General features: G+C 45.5%; 1 protein-coding gene across 1 annotated transcript in view; it reads left to right on the forward strand.

Moving 5' to 3' along the window:
* Positions 1–21552, forward strand: part of LOC144683333 (short transient receptor potential channel 5-like) — a 98130-nt gene that overhangs the window by 23903 nt on the left and 52675 nt on the right. The window contains exon 2 of the mRNA XM_078546267.1: positions 10832–11231. Within this exon, the coding sequence (XP_078402393.1) occupies positions 10854–11231 (378 nt within the window). The 5' untranslated portion in view covers positions 10832–10853. The remainder of the gene's footprint in view (positions 1–10831; positions 11232–21552) is intronic.

Genomic DNA, 21552 nt, shown 5'->3' on the forward strand with positions numbered 1-21552 from the left:
GGTGGGCAGGCTCACATTCACCAGCCCGCCATCACTCCGCTGTTGCATCACGCTGGCCGCCATCTTTAAAAGGCAGCCACTAGCAAAGCGCTCATCACTACCAGCTCACCACCGCTGCCCGGGAGACATGGCCAGCAAAAATACTGCAGCCCCCCTCCCGCTTCAATGACAGGTCCCTCGAGCGACTGCTGGATGCCGTGGAGGCTCCCGGGATGTGCTCTACCCCTGCTCTGGCCGCAGGATGGGCAGCAATGTCACCAACCTGACTTGGGAGGTAGTGGCAGCAGCAGTCAGTGCGAATGCCCTGCAGAAGAGGACAGCCACTCAGTGCCACAAAAGGATGAATGATCTCCTCCGTTCCGCCAGGGTAAGTCATTCTTTTCATTCTTCCCAACTCACACACTCACAAACCCATCATACACCCACAGGGCCCTCACTCGTTGCCAGTGTAAGGGACATCACCATTCACTCTTTCACACACACCATCATTGTCCTCATCCAGTCCATGGGACCACTCACCACCCACACACAGGCCAGGCATACTTAGCATCTGGCCCAGCAGGAGTCCTGCTACACTCTCTCTATCTCTATCCATGCAGGACAAACTGGCTCACAACAGGAGGGAAAGGTCACAGACAGGTGGAGGGATGCCAGAAATCAAAGTTCTCACAGAATTTGAAAACAGAGCCATCCAGCTGGCCGGCGATGACCGGGACCAGTCCTGTGCTGACGGTGAGGTCGGCGCTGCTCTACCAAGTGAGGATCCAGTAGTGCAACATCCATCAGACCACCATGCTGTGAGTGATGTGTCCTGTTTCACAGGCCACTGCCATGCACTAATTATCTCCCCTTGCTTTCGCAGGCACATCTGCTAAACATCCGACAGAGTCCATGACCCAGGGCCTCCAAGTAAGTTCCAAAGAAACCTCCGAAGAGGAATCTGAAGGCACCCTCCCTGAAGTCCTGCAACAGCACTCACCCACACCCTCCACCAGCGCAGAGACACACACGTCGATGGGACCTATCTTTAGAGTAGCCTCGGGATCACAATCTGGTGAACACATCGCACTTTCTGATCCACAGCAGGCTGAGGCAGGGACTTCCCAGGTCCCCAGCACTCAAAGGATTGCTGGAAGCCAGAACGTTGCTGAGTCCAAGAAGGATGACGAGTCTCTGGACTCGATCATGTTACAGTTGCTGGAACTGCAAAGACAAGCTCTGGAACAGCAGGAAGGGATGTGCTCTGCATTCCTTAGCTTGCAAGGCACGAGGGGGGAGTCTGTCCATCTTCAGGCTGAGGTGATAGTGCCGGCATTGCAACGCGCCGAGGTCAACACTGGCAGGATGGCGGCCACCTGGAGACTTTGGTCCAGGACGTCACTCCTGCACTGCTGCGCGGGCTCCATTGCTGATGCCATAGTTGGCCTCCGACAGTGTCTACGCGAGTGGGGTGCTGGACAGTACGATCTCGCTCCAGCTACCCCTTCCGCTCACACAGTCAGTCAGGGGCCCTCGGACACCCATAGGGGAGGAGGATCAGCAGGTGCACACTCCGGGGCCATTCACCCAGGTGACTGACCCATCTGAATCCCATCTTCCTGCAACCTCCGCAGATCCGGCTTCACAGGCCGAGGAGGGTACCACTGCCACACAGCAAGACCCCAAAAGCAGGCCGGGGCCCTCCAAGTCTTGGCTCTCCAGAGGACGCCCGCCAAAGTCATCACAGACAGGGTGCCACAGACAGCAGGCTGCCTCCACCGCTGCTGTGGATGTCCGGGGAGCAACAAGATGTTGCAGCAGGGTTAGGAAAGTTAGGTAAAAATAGTTGCACAGCCTGGCCATGGGTGTTGACCTCTTGTACATACTGTTCACTATTGTCAATAAACTAAGAATGTAACCCTGCCTGTGACTCCTAAGCAGTGTTCTTGTCACTCAGATGTGAAACCTTTCTGCACAAGATAAAAGGCGGGTGTCTCAGTCCAGGGCCTCTTTTCTGTGCGGCCTTCAGGCCACAGTGATGGTCCAGCCTCACACTCCCTGGAAACATTACTGATGGCTGCACCTCAGTGGTGCTGATCATTGCTGTCAGAATGTAGTGTGCAGGTGCCACAGAGTCCTCTCATTCTCTCTGTGTGCTCTCAGCACCTTTAAGTTGGGGCTGGCCCCCATCACACCAGCATCTGCGACCAGTGATGCTGTGCACCAACTCCTGAAGGGCTGAGGTGCTGACGCATCAGATGCGTCTAAAGTTTCATGGCTGCGTCTCTGAGATGGCCCTGATCATGGAGCGCAAGCGAGCTGCCCTCGGCCAGACAGGAGTCAGACATTCTCATGAGGCCAAGTGAAGATCCATGGAGTGCGCTCACTGCATGTTGTCATCATTCTCCTGCGATCGAACAACTATTAAGGCCTCCACTGCATCTCCATGACAAAAGCATCCTCACAGAGGGTATTGGCGCTGAGATAAGCCAGACTGGAGTCAAACATTCACAACTGCGATGTGAGGATCTACGGGGACACCTCACTGCACGTTGTCATCATCCTCCACAAATCTGGCAGCTATGAGCACCTCCCGAGTGCGCCTGCCTCATCTGGCCAGTGCAAGAGCTTCATCCCCATTGTCGTCACCACTGAGGACCCCCTCATCTTCATCCCCGTTGGCATCCTCTTCATCGGAGGAGACTTACAGCTCCTCCATCTCCTCCACAGCCAGCTCCTCACACCGTTGCAGTGCCAGGTTGTAAAGGGCGCAGCAGACGACGACGATGCGTGACACCCTCTGTGGACTGTATTGCAGGGCTCTACCAGACCAGCCCTGGCACCGGAACATCTGCAGCATCCCGATGGTTTGCTCCACCAAGTTGCGAGCTGCTGCATGAGCCTCATTATAGCGTCACTCTGCTGCAGTCTGAGGCTGCCGCAAGGGTGTCATCAGCCACGGCCTCTTGTCCCCAAGGAGCCAACCCTGCAGCCTCTGTGGACCCTGGAAGACTGCAGGGATCTGCGAGTGACTCAGGATGTAGGCGTCGTGCACAATCCCTGGAAACCATGCGCATATCTGCAGGATGCGTTTCTGGTGGTTGCATACCAGCTGCATGTTCAGTGAGTGGAAGCCCTTGTGGTTGATGAAGTCCACTGAGTGTAGCGATGGAGGCCTGAGCGCCACATGAGTGCAGTCAATCGCACCCTTACCTGTGGGAATCCCGAGATCAGGGCGAATCCAATGGCCCTTGCATCCTGGCTATCCCGGTCCCGGGCGAAATGCACAAAGTTGTGTGCCATGGAGAAGATGGTATCCGTGACCTCGTTGATGCATTTGTGGCGGATTGTGAAATCTCACAGAGATCACCTGCAAAGCCCTGAAAGGAGCCACTGGCGTATAAATTATTAACCACGGTCACTTTCACAGCCACTGGCAGTGGATGCCCTCCATGTCCCTTTGGCATCAAATCCTGCAGCAAGTGGCAGATGTGAGCCACCAGGTCCCTAGACATATGCAGTCGTCGGCGACACTGATTTTCAGTCATCTGCAGGAATGGCAGATGGTGTCTGTAGACCCTCACTGTCGCTCCTGGGCAGTGTGTGCAGGAGCACCTATTGCCCTTCGTGAGGTTGCTGCTCCTGTCTGCGCAGCCAGGAGCTTCAGTCATTCTCTCCTCCATCTTCTACGGTCTCTGTAGGCCATCAGGCATACAGCTAGATCACCAGGATCCATGATCCTGACGTGGCCTCCTGCAGCATGAAAGAGAGAGAGACATGATTTTCATGGCTGTACTTAGCACCTTTCCTGGCCCTGTGTGTCCGCCCCTTAATGCTTCCCGGAGATTGCTGGTCACCCCTGGATGGCCAGAGATGTCTGCGCTGCATACTGCCCTGTCAACCTGCGACATGGGGGACACTGGTCCAAAGCAGGGTGCTGAGATTGCAAGGAGCTGTGAATGCCTCCAGCAGTGACTGTTACATGGCCAGTGTCGGCGAGGAGATTGTACAACATGTACAGTCCAAATGTTCCGCGGTCCAATAAAGTTCTGGCAGACTCGAAGTCTGTGCCAGGGGGTGGGGGTGGGCGGGGTGCAGGGGGTTTGGTGGGGTAAAGTATGGAGCGCTTGGTGGCCCTTTGGTGCCTCCGCATTGCTTTCATGAGCCCAACCCCAATCATATCACTGTGGCTGTGCTGGATCTGTCTTGATTGCCTGTGCATGGGATGCAGTGCCAGGACAGCACTTGACCTCCCCCCCCTCCTCACAGTCACCTCTGAGGCTGGCCAGCACTTGCCCCCGGACACTCCCACTTCAGCAGTCGCCTCCGAGGCTGGCCAGCACTTGCCCCTGGACATGACCGCCCCTCAGCAGTTGCCTCCGGGACCAGGCATCAGTTGCCCCCGTTCCCCGGCACCCCGAGGCCTGTAAACAACAGGCGAGCCGTGGAGAACGCTGCTGGTCACTCACCTCAGTTCCTCCAAAGTGAAGGCCGCCAAGTGCACATCGCCTGCGTGCTGTTGTGAAACATGTCGGCGGGAAAGCACGGACGATATGACGGGGTTCCAAGAGCCTGGCGGGATGGCCTTTTAATTATATGCTGATGTATTACAATTAGCTCCCCGCTGACCGATGGTGGGAAACGTGGCCCACCATTGGCGGGCTGAGCGGACGATCGCGACCTGCCTTCATGTCATTGTGAAGCAGGTCGCGCCATATTTTCCCCGCACGCCGCCTAGCACACCCATCACTAGCGGGCTCGGAATATTCCACCCTTCATCTTTTTGTAAAAATCCTTGAAAAATTTACACTTTGTTGAAATGAGATGTGACTAGATTTTTAACAGCATAATAAGTTCATAATTACTGCTAAACACCCTCACTGACACTGAAAGAATAATTTTCTGTTTGTCGAACGTCAAAATTCTCCATTATGATAAAAAATTCCACCTATTTTTAAAATAATATTTTAAAAAGTTTTGTTCATGATACTTTAGCTTCTACCTTTATCCCAAATGCGTGTCCCAACCATTTATTTTGCTATCTGTAAAAATTTTTAAATTGAAAATGGAAATGGTGTTTTTCTTCTTTGTTTGCTCACTGTGAGAATACTTCAATGTGATTTGCTGCTTACCCTGCTTGATGGCATCATTGTTGCTGGACCCTGGAAATCCCTTTGACTTGGTGCCAGATTCAAACTGATGTCGGGAAAGTGGAATCCATGCCACAGAGATCAGTGGATCTTGGAAGGCAACTCTCTTCAAGGTCAGCAGCAAGTGCCATCACTTTGCCACTGACTGCAAAAAATCTGCCCTGTTATGTTCCTCGCAGCATTTGTTTTCTTACCTGCCCTTATCCTTATAATTGTGTTCCTAAACGGTTAGTCATGTAACCATTTCTTTCATTAAAAGTTAAATAGGAGCAGGAGTAGGCCATTTGGCCCAATGAGCCAATAATCCGCGATTCAATAAGATCATGGCTGATCTGATTGTGTCCTTAACTCCACTTTCCTGTCTCTCTCCATAACCTTTGACTCCCTCGTAGATCAAAAATCTGTCTAACTCAGCCTTGAATGTATTAAATGATCCAGCCTCCAATACTCTCAGGGGTAGAGAATTCCAAAGATTAACGACCCTCTAAGAGAAAGGAAATGCCTCCTCACCCCTTTTTTAAATGGAAGATCTTTTATTTTGGAACTATGCCCCTAGTTCTAGACTTCCCCACAAGGGAAATATCCTCCCTGTCAAGTCCTCTCAATTTCTTATATGTTTCAATAAAATTGCCTCTCATTCTTCTAAACTCCGTGAGTATAGGCCCAGTCTGATCAACCTTTCCTCACAAGACAACCCCTTCATCCCAGGAATCAGCCTAGTGGTTCTTTTCTGAACTGCATCCAATGTAAGTATATCCCTCCTTAAGTAAGGAGACCAAAACTGTACACAGTATTCTAGGTGCAGTCTCATCAATGCTCCGTAGAATTAGCAAGGCTTCTTTGATACTCAATCCCCCTTGAAATACAGGCCAATATTCCATTTGCCTTCCTGATTACTTTCCAACTATGCCAACATTTTGTGATTCACACACAAGGACACCCAGATCCCTCTGTACCACAGCATTCTGCAATCTCATTTTATTTATATAATGTCCTGCTTTTCTATTTGTCCCGTCAAAGTGGGCGACATCATATTTTCTCATGTTATATTCCATCTGCCAAGTTTTTGCCCACTTACTTAACCTGTCTGTATTACCATTCAAACCTTGCAGATTTTTTTGAGTCTTGCTCACAACTTGCTTTCCTGCTTATTTTTGTATCATCAGAAAATTTTGGTAAGGTACACTTGGTCCCTTCACCTAAGTCATTAGTATAGATTGTAAATAGTTGAGGCCCCAACATTGATGTCTGTGGCACTCCACTCATTACAGTCTGGCAACCTGAAAATGACCCATTTATCCTGACTGTCTGGCTGGGATTTTCTGGCCCCCATCATTGGCAGGCCCAGCTGTGGGCGAGGTGGCACCCCAGCCAGAAGCCCATTGACTTGTGGCGGGACTGGAAGATCTTGGTGGTAGGCGGATGCGGAAAATCCTGCTCTCTGTTTCGTGTTAGTTAGCCAATCCTCTATCCATGCCAATATATTAAAACCAACACCATAAGCTCTTATCTTGTGCAGTAACCTTTTATCAGGCACCTTGTCAAATGATGTTTGGAAATCTAAATACACTAGATCTACTGGTTCCCCTTTATCTGCCTTATTGTTACATCTTCAATGAACTCAATATATTTGTCAAACATGATGTCCCTTTCATAAAACCACATTGATTCTGCCTGATTGTAGTTTAAGTTTCTAAATCTCTTGTTATTACTTCCTTAATAATGGATTTCAGCATTTCCCCAAAGACAGATGTTAGGCTAACTGGCCTATAGTTTCTTGCTTTCTGTCTCCCTCCTTTCTTGACTTGAGATGTTACATTTGTGGTTTTCCAATCTGCTGGGGCCTTTCTGGAAGCTAGAGATTTTGGGTGATTCACTTTCTCTGTAGCTACTTCTTTTAAGACAGCCATCTGGTCCATCGGACCCGTCAGCCTTTAGTCCTATTAGTTTTCCCATTACTTTTTCTCTAGTGATAGTGATTGTTTTAAGTTCCTCCCTCCCTTTTTCCCCTTGATTTTCCACTACTATTATTTGGATGCTTTTTGTGTCTTCTAGCATGAAGACAGACACAAAATCCTTATTCAAAGCCTCTGCCATTTCCTTGTTTCTCATTATTAATTCCTTAGTCTCCTCCTCTAAGGGACCAATGCTTACTTTAGCTACTCTCTTCCTTTTTATATACTTGTAGAGCTCTTACTGTCTGTTTTTATATTTCTTGCTGGTTTACTTTCATAGTTTAATTTCTCCCTCTATTATATTTTGGTCATCCTTTGCTGGTTTCTAAAACTTTACTAATCTTCTGGCTTACCTCTAATCTTTGCAGCATTATATGTCTTTTCTTTCAATTTTACACCTTCCTTAACTTCCTTTGTTAGCCATGGATGGTACATCCTTCTCATAGAATCTTTCTTTCTCAATGGAACATATCTTGGTTGAGAGTTATTAAATATCTACTTAAATATCTGAGACTGCTTCTCTACTGTCTTACCATGCAACCTATTTTCACAGTCCACTGTAGCCAACTCTGTCTTAATATCTTTGTAATTGTTTTTATTCAAGTGAAAGACACCAGTTTTAGACACAAGTTTCTCACCATCAAACTGAATGTGAAATTCTATCATGCTATGATCACTCTTACCCTTCAAGTGAATTAATGGATATAGTGCTAACTACTTTATCTGGAGTCTGTTCTACATGTGCAAAAGGAAACATACATTAATCTTAAGCTCATTCCACGGGGATAGGACATGCCTGACCTCAACCCGAAAAGTGAATTCTCAGTTGGTTTCATATGGGTTGAGCTATTCGCCTGGAGGGGCGGAAACTCTCGACATTCATGGGACATAAAACTTCCTTTGTTAGCCATGGATGTGCATTCTTCTTGTAGAGTCTTTCTCAATGGAATATATCTTTGTTGAGAGTTATGAAATAGCCCCTTAAATGTCTGCGACTGCTTAATAACAGAGGCCATTATTCCCAATAAAATGGAATGAAAGTGACTCCACTAGAGTGGTACAGGTTTGAGAAGCAGTTTGGACACCAGAAATAATAAGAGTTTTTGTTTAAATACCTAACAGATCAGACCTTAACCAAGTGGAGTTTTTAGCCTGACGATAGGCAGATGCAGTGTTTCTGACTGTATGAGGCAGGCCGGTGCCTGACTTATACCTGTAGTGGTACAGGCTTCCACCAACCACATGCAGGTGCAGTGCCTACCCACTGACCCCAGCAACTCCAGTGTACTCAGCACTGGAGGGTACCAACAGTCAGGATCACAGCTGTTGCATTTCAGAGCCTCAATTTTTAGGCACTTTGGTGAAGCACCAGGGCCATGGAACTCCACTCCAACAAAAATGAGGCAATTAAAGGGAAGAAAGGAAACACTACATTGCCTTGTCTCTTAGTTGGAATCTTGAATGTAATCCTAAATCATTTATTTCTGTTCTTCCCCTACAACCGAGGCCCGTTTGAACTCTTGGTTCAAGTATTTCTGGGTATTTTGAAATAATGTGAAGTAGAGTAAAAACATCCCAAGGCATTTCCCAAAGGTGTAAACATATAAAAAAAAACATGATGCTGAGCCAGAGAAGGAGATATTATGAAGAGTGACCAAAAGTTTGATCGCAAAGGTGTCTTTTAAAGGGGAGAGAATGACAGAGGGGCTGAGAGGTTAAGGGAGGGAAATCCAGTGTGTGGGGCCTTGGGAGCAAATGGAGAAGCCAGAGTGAGAGGAACATAACAATGACAATTTTAAGTTTTTAAATTGAAGGCTTTGGAGAGTGCAAACAAATGTTTTTCAGAAACGATAAGGGTGATGGGTAAGTTGGACTTGGTGCAGGAGGAGCTATGGGCAACAGAGCTTTAGATGGGCTGATGTGTGGAGGGAGAAAAAGAAAGACTTGCATTTATATAGCGCTCTTCACGACCACTGACCATCTCAAAGTGCTTTACAGCCAATGAAGTACTTTTGAAGGATAGTCACTGTTATAATGTAGGAAATGCTGCAGCCAATTTTTGCACAGCAAATTCCCACAAACAGCAATGTTATAATGACTAGATAATCTGTTTTTGGTAATGTTGATTAAGGATAAATATTGGCCAGGACATTAGGGATAACTCTCCAGCTCTTCTTCAAAATAGTGCCATGTGATCTTTTATATCCACCTGAGCAGGCAGTTGGGGCCTCAGTTTAACATCTCAACCAAAATACAGCACACCTCACAGTGACACTGGAGTGTCAGCACAGAGGTTTGTGCTGATGCCATGAGTGGGACTTGAACCCAGGACCTCGTGGCGAAGCTGCTACTGGCGGAGTCACGGCTGACATGATGGAATAGGTAGCAAGTATACAGAATATATGGTGGTCATCCCAATATTTGGCTAGAGGAAATTGTGACATATCCAAGATTGGACACAGAGGCAATGGAATGCTCGAGAGAAGTGCTGGAGAGTAGAGCTGGGCATTGATGGCTGATTCTATATCAGCGAATCATATTACCAGGGTGCAGTGTGTAGATGAGGAAGAGGAGGAGGCAGGAAATTGATCCTTAGGAACCTTTGTTTAGGGGTAGGAAGAGAAGCCATTGCTGGAAAACTGTGACTACAATAAGGATAAGTGGATCACATCAAAGTTTATCCCTTTTCTTATAAATATTCATAAATAAATATTTATCTCCCTGCCCTCCCCCACCCTCATCCCAGGAAATTATGTGAGAGGATGAGTGGATCCCACAGTGTCTTTGCAAATGAACGGAAGAAATTTGACTCAAAAAGGAAAAGAAAACAATCTATATAAGATATTTCATGATGTCAAGACATCCCAAAGCACTGAATAGTCAATGAGGTACTTTAAAAGTTGCACTACTATTGTACTTAAGGGAGGCATGGCATCCAATTTGTTTACTGTAAGGTTCCACAAAGAGCAATTAATTAATGACTAGGTGTTCTTTTTCAGGGACAAAGTTTGCACCACACGTTTCCCCAACAACAAATATTATTCCTATAGCACACATTGTGTAAAAAGCAGAGCAATTTACTGAGCAGCAATAAGAAAAGTGAACAACATAAGAGTGAAAAGGGAAAATATTGTGATTGGCAGACACTCAAAGAGAAGGGTTTTTAGAAAGGAAGGTGCCAAAGATAGACAGGGTTAGGGATGGTGTTTCAGAAGACATGTTCACAAACTTCAATAAATATCTCACCAAAGATAGTGAGCATTGAGTGGGAAAGATTCTTAATTGACCAGAGATGGAGCCACTAGTGAGGTTTTATTCTCACTTCTTTCCAAACTTTCTTCCCTGTTCTCCTCATGGTGCTGACTTTTCTGTATTTCCATAGACATCAGCCATTCTTTGGTAGCTCATCCAAGTGATCAGCCTTTGTGTATGAGCCAAGAGGGCTGGCAGGCTATTTGGCTGTGAAAGGCATCATGAGCAACCTAATCCTGTCCACATACGCATACACACAGGTCCTGGGTAGTGATTAAGAGTGAGAATCCTGGGTGTCTTTTTTCCTCTCCCTAATCTTGGAGTACAAAGGCCAATGGTAGCCTCTCCCTCCTCCCCCACCACCCCAAATGAGGTCAGCTAATTCTGCTTTTTTAATAAAAATGCTTCATAGCACTCAAAGAGTCAATTTGAATCAGTTCTACTCTAAAAGCTAAGCTAAGCTTCCAGAATTTTCTTTTTCTCATTTTAAAACAGGGTCCATGCGGCACAATGAACAATGGCCCAGCAGTACTACAAAAAGGTCAACTATTCTCCATACATAGACCGGATTCCATTGCAGATAGTGCGGGCAGAAAATGAGCTCTCGCTGGAGGAAAAAGCTTACCTGAATGCAGTGGAAAAAGGGGACTATGCAACAGTGAAGCAGGCTCTGGAGGAAGCTGAAATCTACTTTAATATTAATATCAACTGCACAGATCCTCTGGGACGGAGCGCACTCCTCATAGCAATTGAAAATGAAAACTTGGAGATCATGGAGCTGCTCCTGAGTTTCAGTAGCTATGTGGGGGATGCGTTGCTCTACGCTATACGAAAGGAGGTTGTTGGAGCCGTCGAGCTTCTGCTGCATTATAGGAAACCAAGTGGAGAAAAGCAGGTAATTAATCTACTTACAAATTATGTCAGCACGTTTGAATATGTGATCCTGCAGAGTGGCATGTTGAGGTAAGAGATTGGATGGTAAGCCATCTGCTATAGGAACAGGACTCATGTTCACATGCATAATTCTACCTCATGGTGAGTTTCTCCAATGTTCCTCACATCAGCCACTTTTCCACATATGCTGACTATCACAGGCCACATCCCAGATACAGAGCAACCTGGGAGCTGGTCTCTTGACCACTCTGTTTCCAAAATGTGCTGCATGATAATTGGCACTTGAATAGGAAACTGGAAGGGGAATCAACATTAAATACTCGCATTAATAAAAACAATAGGATAGAAATTTGTTACAGCCAGTTTTTGGGTTCAAAACCAATGGTGTGCAAACAACAGAAATTTGAAACAGGAGGCTCAAGATTTGCCTTAAATTAGGCCTCAGGCCTCAATTCAGTAATTTGTCTGGGTCACCAGTGCCAGCCACACCTCCTGAAACAGATTAACCATTTCAAGGGGATCAGCTTTGAGCTTTTTGTCTCACTGACAGTGGTCCTAATGTCAATCGGGGGGAGGTTGGCAGGGGGGTAGGTGAGGAACAATAGCAGGAGGACAACAGGGTGGGGTTGCTTGCAGGCCAGCTGTGGCTCTCAGAGTGCTTTGGGGCCAAGGAAAATGGGAACCGTGGAGATTCAGGAGCACTTCTGCTTCTCCTGGCTCCACATCAAACTTATTTTAAAAAATGCACTTACTCTCCTGACAGGAGTTGGCCTAGCACCAGCCAATTTAGAAGAGGGCTCCTAAAAGAGATACAATGTAAGGCTCTTCATTTACATATGAAAGAGGCCTAACCCCTGTTTCAGCTGGCCACCGGGGTGTCTGGAAAATTGTCCAGGGTTAGCATGAAATTGGTGCTTCTTGTCCCCCTTCTGCTTGTTTCCGAAAAACAGGTATGGTGGGGCCCAATGGGACTGTGATCAACAAGCTCAGGTTAAACAGGTATGGATTAACAGCAGGAGCATTGCAAAACAAAATCTGACACCGAGCCACAGAAGGAGATATTAGGTCAGATGACGAATAGCTTGGTCAAAGAGGTAGGTTTTAAGGAGCGTCTTAATGGAGGAAAGTAAGGGAGAGAGGCGGTGAGGTTTATGGAGGGAATTCCAGAGCTTAGGGACCAGGCAGCTGAAAGCACAGCCATGAAAGGCGGTGCAATTAAAATCAGGGATGCTCAAGAGACTGAAATCAGGTGAGCACAGATATCTCGGTTGGTTCTGGGGCTGGAGGAGATTACAGAGATAGGGAGAGGGTGAGGCCATGGAAGGATTTAAAAATGAGGATGAGAATTTTAAAATCAAGATGTTGCTTGACCAAAAGCCATTAGAGTTCAGTGAGCACAGGTATGATAGGTGAATGGGTATTGGTGCAAGTTAGAACATGGGCAACAAGATTTTGGATGACCTCAAGCTTATGCAGGATAGAACGTGAGAGGCCAGCCAGGAATGTATTGGAATCGATAAGTCTAGAGGTAACAAAAGAATGTGTCGCAGACAGAATGTTTGTGTTCTCTTACTGCCCAAGATCAGTATGTTTGTGATGAAAGGTGGTGTGTGTTTTCTTACCCTCGGAGTGTGCATCCCAATTAAATAATTCCAGCAGCAACCTTCTGTGAATTTTAAAATAAAGGAGGTTATTTATTCTCATATACTTACCTCGAATCAAACACAATGTATCACACACATAGATTAGATACAGGTGAAGGCAATGTACTGTTACAGTTTACAGTTACCTCAAACTCTAGTTTATGAGCTGCGGCTCCCATGTGGCAGGCCTATAGTTTTTTGGATAGTTTCAATGCTTTACAGTTGAAGCATGGGCCTTGAAAAGTGAAGGATTCTCAGCAGGATGTGAGGTTTCTTGTAGTCCAGTTTCTAGGAGGTTGGTTCTTAGGTGAACTTGAAGTTGGAACAGGATGGGAGCATCCTTCTGCCTGTTGGGCTCTCTCATTTACAAGGTATTGCCGTTAATTACCTTGGCTGCTTGCATTACTTGAAGCTAGTTTGATGGTTTTAGGTGGAACTATCTGCAAACAACTTGTGCTGATTTTTTAAAAAGCGGACAGAAACATGGGCCTGAATTTTTCCGTCGGCGAGTTGGGGGCGGGGCCCACTCGCCGACGCGAAAATGATGCGGGATGACATCGGGCGGAACCCCCGACGTCATCCCGCCCCATTTAAATCTTCAGGAAGGCGGGGGGACAGCGCGATCAGCTGTCTGCCCGCCGACCTGTCAATGGCCAATTGAGGTCATTGACAAGATAATTAAGGCAATTAAAAGCCCTGCCCATCCAACCTTAAGGCTGGCAGGCAGGCCAGGAGCTCCAGCGGGCTTCTGAAAAAACATGAAACCTCATCCACTGGCGGGATGAGGTTTCATGTCTGTTTTTAAAAAGTTTAATAAAGTTTTAGTCATATTTCTTAATTTCTTAACATGTCCTATCTTGTGTGACATTGTCACATGAGGGGGACATGTTAATAATTTTTAAATTATTCTATTTTTGATATTTAAAACACTGTCAATGATCTCCCTGAGACAGTACTTAGTCTCAGGGAGCAGTACACTCTTTCGTGCGCATGCGCGAAAGAGCGCACTCTGACAGTTGGGGAATCCCTTCCCCCTCCCCCTCACACAGGAAGCGCATAGCACTTCCTGTCAGGCAGCCCGCTGGGCGGGCCTTAATTGGCCCACCCACTTAAAATGGCGTTGGGGCCCGTTTTGGTGGCTCCGATCAGCTGCCCGTTGGCCGCCAAGCCTGTGGGGCCCGCCCACCCATCAAGGGCAAATTTCTGCCCATGGCTACTGCATCATGTGAATTTCTACAAGTCCATTTCATTTTCCAAATAAGAATGGTGTTCATGTTGATTCCAACATCCTGTGTTATGGTTTAACAGCTTGAGGCTTTGAGACAGTCAGTGTCTTTGTTTTTGAATGACTCATTAAATTTAATAACCTTTTTGGATTGGTTTCAGGAAAGGGCATTGATTCACATCAATCTGGAACATTCCTTTAGTTTCATCTTGAGATAAGGGACTGGTTTCAATCCACAAAAGAATTCAGGTGATCCTTGGGGTGGGGGGCATCTTTTCAGCCTTTTGGGTCCAGTTTTAAAATATAAAAACTAGTTTGAAGTTCAGAAAAGGACATGTTGATACTGAACATAACACATGAATGAGGGTTTCAGCAGCCCACAGTGGTGAAGTTGAGCGACATTACAGAGGTGGAAATGGTGATGATGTGAATATGTAGTTAGATGCTTATCTCAAGGTCAAATGTGGCACCAAGATTATGAACAGTCTGGTTCGCTCTCAGCCAGTTGCCAGCGCAAGTGATAGAGTCGGTAGCCAGGGAAGAGAGTTTGCAGTGGGGACCGAAAACATTAGCTGCAGCCTTCCCAATATTTATGTGAAAACTAAAGCTGTGCTTTTGATAATGTCACTAAGGGGCAGCATGGACATGAGAAATAGTAGGGGCCAAGATGGATCCTTGGGGGACATCAGAGATAATGACGGTAGGAGCAGGAAGAGAAGCCATTGCAAGTGATACCCTTGCTTTGGTTAGATAGATAAGAATGGAACTAGACAAGAGCAGTTCCACCCAGCTGGACAACAATGGAGAGATATTGGAGGAAGATGCTGTATTCAACTGTGTCAATGGTGCAGACAAGTTCAAGAAGGATGAGGAGGGAAAGTTTACCTTTGTTGTAGTCGCACAGGATGCAATTTGTGACTTTGATAAGAGCTGTTTCAACACTGTGGCGGTGTTGCAATTTGATTAGAGGGATTCAAACATGGAGTTCTAAGAAAGATAGACACAGAAGGGCTTTGGAGAGGAAAGGGAGGGCAGAGATTGGATGTAGTTTACAAGGATGGTGGGTTCAAGAGTTGGTTTTTTGAGGAGAGGGATGATGATGACAGATTTAAAGGAGGGAGGGACAACACCTGAAGAGAGAGAACCATTTACAACATTGGCTAACATGGGAAACAGGGAAGTTGGGTGTTCAGCAGTGTAGTGGCAATAAGGTCAAGTGAGCAAGAAGCGGGTCTCATTGAGAAGAGCTCAAAGGGGGAAGGATATTGGGGACAAACTAGAGAAAGATAGAGAAAGGAGGACCGGAGCAGCTGGGAACCTTATAGTAGTTTCACTCGGTGGGCTAGTGTAAGAGAGGGGCGCTGCAGAGGCAGCTGATTCGATGGCCTCAATCTTAGTGACAAACAGCTTGGTGAGATCCTCGGATTTATTGTTGAAGGTAAGGGTGGAGGATACAGGGTAAAGGGGTTCAAGAAGATGGTTTGCTGCAGAGAAAATATGCCAGGAGTTATCGTTGCATTCCAAGATGATCCCGGAACAGTGAGCAAGTGTGGCAGATGAGAAAAGAACTGGCTATGCTTTTATGGTCCAGCCAGGCCTGTAAAATAATTAAGTTAGGAGTAAATTTCAGTAGAATCCATATCCAAGCATTCAACACAAAAGAGGATAATTCTCCCTTACTACAAGAAGTGAAAGCCCAAGTCAACTGTAGGAAATCCTAACTTCCAAAAGGCATTTGACACATTACATGTGAAAGGTTACTGGTTATGTTCAAATCTATAGAAACTCAGGGCAAAGTTGGTGAATGAAGAGAAAATACAGTTACCTCAAGGGTAGAAAAAAAATAGGTTCTAGATAAAGGTTTATACCAGTATGGAGTGAGTTTGCCCAGGGCTCAGTGTTGCTACTATTTCTAATTTACAACATTGGATTCTGAAAATTAATACAATTTGGTCAAATTTGCGAGCATTACCAAATTGGAATTGAAAGAAACAAACTACCGGTTACAGAATTCGTTAAACAAAGTATGTTGGGCCCAAACAGTGACAGATGAGTGTAAAGTATTGTATAAAGGAAGGAGGAATTGGCAACATATCTATTCCATGAACAGTGCTGAAATAGATAAAGAGGAAATAGAGAGAGGCCCCAAAGTTTTAGGAGATTTAACATCCAATAGGGGCAATCTTATCAGCCATGTGGAGGAGGCTTTGGAGGTGGGGGTGTGGGGAATTTAGAAAGATGTGTGCCCGTCACCTACCCGGGTGATCCCACCTCCAAGTGATCTCGCCAGAGGCAGTGTCAGGCTGGTATCTGCAATCTGCCTGACAGACAGGGTAGCTAATTAGTAGTTATTGTGGTTACTTAGGGCCAGATTGGTGATGCTGCCAAGATCTTCCTGACAACAGTCAGGCCCCCAACTGAAAGGGTAGCCTGGCAGGTGGCTTCAGGTGGCCTCCCAGTAGCAGGCTGTGAGGCCAGCAAGGCGTCCTTTAATTCTGGCCTTGCCATTGTGGCCAACCTTTATTTTATAAATATTGATAAGTGTTCAGAGTCCCCTCCATCTTGCAGCACCTGGTGATCTCCCACCTACAGTAGCAGTGCTCACCTCTACCGGTGGGGCTGTTGGCCACCTACAATCTTGGGCCCTCCGATTAGCCCTTCCAACTTTGCAGCCTGCCCGCTGTCTTCAATTGGATGGGGACCCTGGAGGTATCCTGTTAATTGGCAGCCTCCAGGAAGACCAACGGGATGGGCGGACTCGAAAACCATCAGGATCAGGACCTGGAAATGGTCCAACCCCTCCTTCAGGAACTACGTCGACAAGATCCCACCCAACATGTTCAACCAATACAAATCAGAGGAAGTTGTGATCAAGTTGTACAGTGCTGTGATCACACCTTGAGTTGTGTCCAATTCATGATGTTGAGAAATAAGAGAGGCATTCAAGCCCTGGAAGCAGTGCAATGAAGAACAATTTGGCTGATTACTAATCTCACAGGAGTGAGTCATGACAAAAACTGGAGAGGCTTTTTTTTAGCTTGGAAGGGAGGCATCACAGAGGTGATGTTATCGAGGTATATCAGATAAATATAAGGTGTATAAATTAAATATGCAGACAAATTAGGGAAATGAGTAAAAAACATAGAATAATCATTGGGAATTTAAACTACCCCTATGTTAATTGGACAATAGGAAAAGTATATCCAGAATGCCACTATCAATTGGACCGGGTGAATAGGGTGAAAGAACACAGGATTGAATCAGTAAAAAATAACTTTAGGAATAATATCAGGAGGCTCTTCAATACGGGAGCAATCAACACTTGGAATGGGTGTTGGGGCAGATTAGGGGAGGTGTAAATCTAGTATCATAAGGAATGAGGAGAGTGTAGGATTATTTTGAATAGATGAATTAAGAATGGCCAAAAACCCTTCCTCATCCATAAGTATTTTATGACCTTATGATCTAGTCACTACAAGACATTAGCTGAATTTCCTGATAGATCAGGTGCTTTCTCATTTAATATGGTTTTTGCTTCTGTGAATTGTGGATATCCTTACAATGGAAATTATGGAAAATAAGGAAGGAGGATGAATCCATCAGTCTTATGCATTTTTCAGTTCCCAACTTCAGAGAAGCCCTTAGGCGAGTCACTAAGTAGCTGTAAGACACATCCCCATAGGGGTAAAACTTAACATTGACAAGTGTCCAACACAAGCGAGGGGATTACGATGGCAGCTGATGTTTTGTGCCCCTGCCAAAATTGAACTTGACCCTGAATAAGAGGGTGAGTGAGTTGTTGAACCAGGTAACAGACTGACATTGCAGAGGCATGGTACTAGATAGACTACATATCCTCTTTGTTATGAATTAATATGTAACCTGGGAAGGAAATGGGAAAAGGCATATTTTCCTAGAAATGTGTCTTGTGAGACTCATTAAATCTTCTAACGTTCATAAAGTTTCTATGGTTCCAAACATGAATGACTATATCTATAACATCTCAGGCCACACAATTAGCATTAACTATTGGATAAAGTCGCTGTCACCACCACTTTCTCAAGTGAAACTAGGGATGGGCAATAAATGCTGGCCTAGCCAGTGACACCCACGTCCCATAAGTGAATTAAAAAAAAAACCCACTGTGATGTCACTTGTCTGGGAATATGAGGCATACTAAAAAACAGATTTATTTTTCATCACAAATTTTTGTTTATGCATGAACTTTGACAGGTAGTGTTGACAGAGTATTTCAACATGAGGGATATTGAAGTGGAACCCAAACTCCTTATTGGACATACACAAATATGTGCTCTCTAAGTTCTTCATCAACAGGAGTAATTGAACAGCAATTAATTTTGCCCCTCAATAGCCCAGGCAGGTGGTGGGGGGAAATTGCTGAGACTAATTTTAACACCCTTCCTTCTTCCCAGCCATCCCACCACTGCCCCTCGTTGAAATCAGCTAGCCCCACTTAAGCAAAGGTTGTATCTGGGAGCCTCTGGGGCAGGATTTTCCCCCCGTTGGGGACAAAGTTGAAGGGCAGGCGCGCACAGGCGTGCTTCCAATCGGTGCCCCCAAGTGGGGGCGCGGCACCATTTTACACGGGCAGGCCAATTAAGGCCCGCCCAGCGTGATGTCCGCACAGAAGTGCTGTGCGCTCTGCACGAAAGAGCACAGTCATCTCCCTGAGGCTAAGTGCTGCCTCAGGGAGATCGGCTCTAAATGTAAAAAAGCTAAAAATAGAATAATAAAATTTCCCTAACATGTCTCCTCATATGACACTGTCACATGAGTTGGGACATGTCCATAATCTTGACAAAAACTTAATTAAAAATTTTTAAAACCTACATGAAACCTCATCCCTCCTGTGGATGAGGTTTCATGCTTTTTCTAATTCCCGCCAGGGCTCCTGGCCTGCCCGCCAACCTTAAGGTTGGATGGGCAGGTCCACTAATTAGTTTAATTACTCTGTCAATGGCCTCAATTGGCCATTGACAGGTCGGCGGGCACGCAGCTGATTTTGCTGCGCCCCCGCCTACCAGAAAATTTAATGGGGCAGGATGACGTCGGGAGTTCCGCCCCCCCACTCGCCAACGGGAAAATCCTGCCCCTGATCTGTGTGGCTCAACTGCTTCATGGAAAAATTCGCTGAACTGACAGCAGATCCAGAAAAGCTTTATTTAAACTTTTATGAAATAATCTAATGCTCCCTAGCAAATAGGCCAATGTCGCTAATGGAACAGGAATCCCTTCAGTCTTAAGTTTACATCCTGAGCTAGTAAAAGGTTTTGTTTGCAATGCCTAAATGATGGATTGAGGCCTAACTTGGGTCCCCATCAGATTATGTACTTCCACAGTTTTAATTTCCTCAGGGCTTAGGTATGACATCAGTAGACTTTTAACTGCCTGTTAACAAAAATGGCACATCACTGCTTTGCTTGATAAATCATAAGCAAATTACTGAGTCATGACTGCAAGGAATCAAAGGCTCTGATACCCTTCAGGAGTTTTGACATAGGATTACATAGAATATATGGCACAGAAATAGACCATTCAGCTGAACCGGTTATATCAGTGTTGATGCTACACTCAAGCTACCTCCCGTCATTTCTCATCTAAATATATCAGTGTAAGTATAATCCCTTCTCCTTCATATGCTTGTCTAGCTTCCCCTTAAATACATCTATACCGTTTGTTTCAACCACTCCCCATGGTCATGAGTTCCATATTCTCACTTCTCTGTTGGTAAAGAATTTTCTTCTGAATTCCTTGTTGGATTTGTTGCTGACTATCTTATATTGATGGCCTCTAATTGTGTTCTTCCCCACGAGTGGAAACATTCTCTGTATCCACTTGATCAAAACCTTTAATAATTTTAAAGATCTCTATTAGGTAACCCAACAGCCTTTTTTTAAGAGAAAAGACAACCAACCTGTCAATGCTTTCCTGATATGTATACCTAAACATTTCTGGTATCATCCATGTAAATTTTCTCTGCACCCTGTCTAGTGCCGATATATCCTTTTCATAATATAGCAAACAGAGCTACACCCAGTACTCTAAATGTCTTTAAAATTATGATAAGTTTTAATCAAGTGCCTGTAAAGAGAATATTTCCACTTGTGGGAAAGAGCATAACTAGAGGCCATCGACATAAGTTAATGGTCTAAATGTGATCTAACCAAGTTTCGACACCGTTTAGCATAACTTCCCACTTTTCAATTCTATCCTTCTTGTTTTAATCCCAGCTGTGATTACCCCTGGACAAACCTGATCCCAGGGTGGAACCCAAATTGATAGATCCTAACTTTTATTTGTTTGTTTAGATACGTTAAAGAGGGACATGTATGTTTAGAGAGGGACTACTGAACAGAGCCACCGGAGGCAGCTAACAAACTTTTAACAAAAGCATAGAACATTTATTAAACAAGAAAAAATGAACTATATTACAATACTCCTTCATTCACAACTATATCTTTACAGATTTATACAGATTTGTAAGGATAACACAAGTTACAAAAGTTATCTTATACTCTAATATTCCCAGTAGGTACACATTCCATGTAAATCTATGCCACCCTATGGTCAGACACACCATACTCTCACAGATGCCACCTCAACCAGATGCTATGGATCTCTCCTAACTACCCCCCAGATGCTTGTCCCACCACGAGCCAACTGGTCTCACTAAACTCTGTTTTTCACACAAGGGCTTTCAATCTCCACTCTCCACTCTTTGGAATCTTCTCCCAAACCGACACTTTCTCTCAGACACCTTCCGCAAGAGTACGTCTTCAGGGTTTTGAACTCTCCTTCCGATGTTCCTTTCCCCAGGTCACCACATGCATTCAAGCTGTCCTCCATGTGCCCAGTCTCACTGACTTAGTTATCAACAGTACCACTGCTTCATGTGCCCATAGCAAAGAGTTACAGGCCTTCAGTTGTCTCTTTGGACCTTCTTGCCTCTTGGAAGCTGTTCTCACTTAAATCTGCTTTCTGTAGCTTTTGTCTCCTTAAATCTGAAGCTTAGAAAGCTTGGAGCCTTTCCCTCTGCACCCCCCCCCCACCCCCCCCAACCCCGCTCTTAGCTTCACTTAACAGGGCCTATTCCAGGTTCCTGTCTTTCCTTTGACTAGAAGGTCTACTTGGGACTTTCCCCTGTTCCACTCCCTTGGATTTTGGGATCTTTTATTCAGCTTGGGACTGGCTATCTGCCCCCTTTGCTCCAGTCTCTCCTGGCAGCTACTTTCAAAACCAACTGAACTCAAACAGCTTCCAAAATCAAACTGCTGTTTCTCTTCTGTGTGTGAGTCTGTGGGAGGGATCTGTCTCTCTGGACCCCTGTTGCTAGGCAACAGCACTGTTTTTTTCTACTCTTGTTTGTTTACCTTAGTTGCAACAGTTGTAAAAACCTCATTCGAAATGCAAGCACCTTTTAAAGTGAAACTAAA

This window comes from Cetorhinus maximus, chromosome 8 (genome assembly GCF_964194155.1).
Source record: "Cetorhinus maximus chromosome 8, sCetMax3.hap1.1, whole genome shotgun sequence".
In the NCBI taxonomy this organism is placed as follows: Eukaryota; Metazoa; Chordata; class Chondrichthyes; order Lamniformes; family Cetorhinidae; genus Cetorhinus; species Cetorhinus maximus.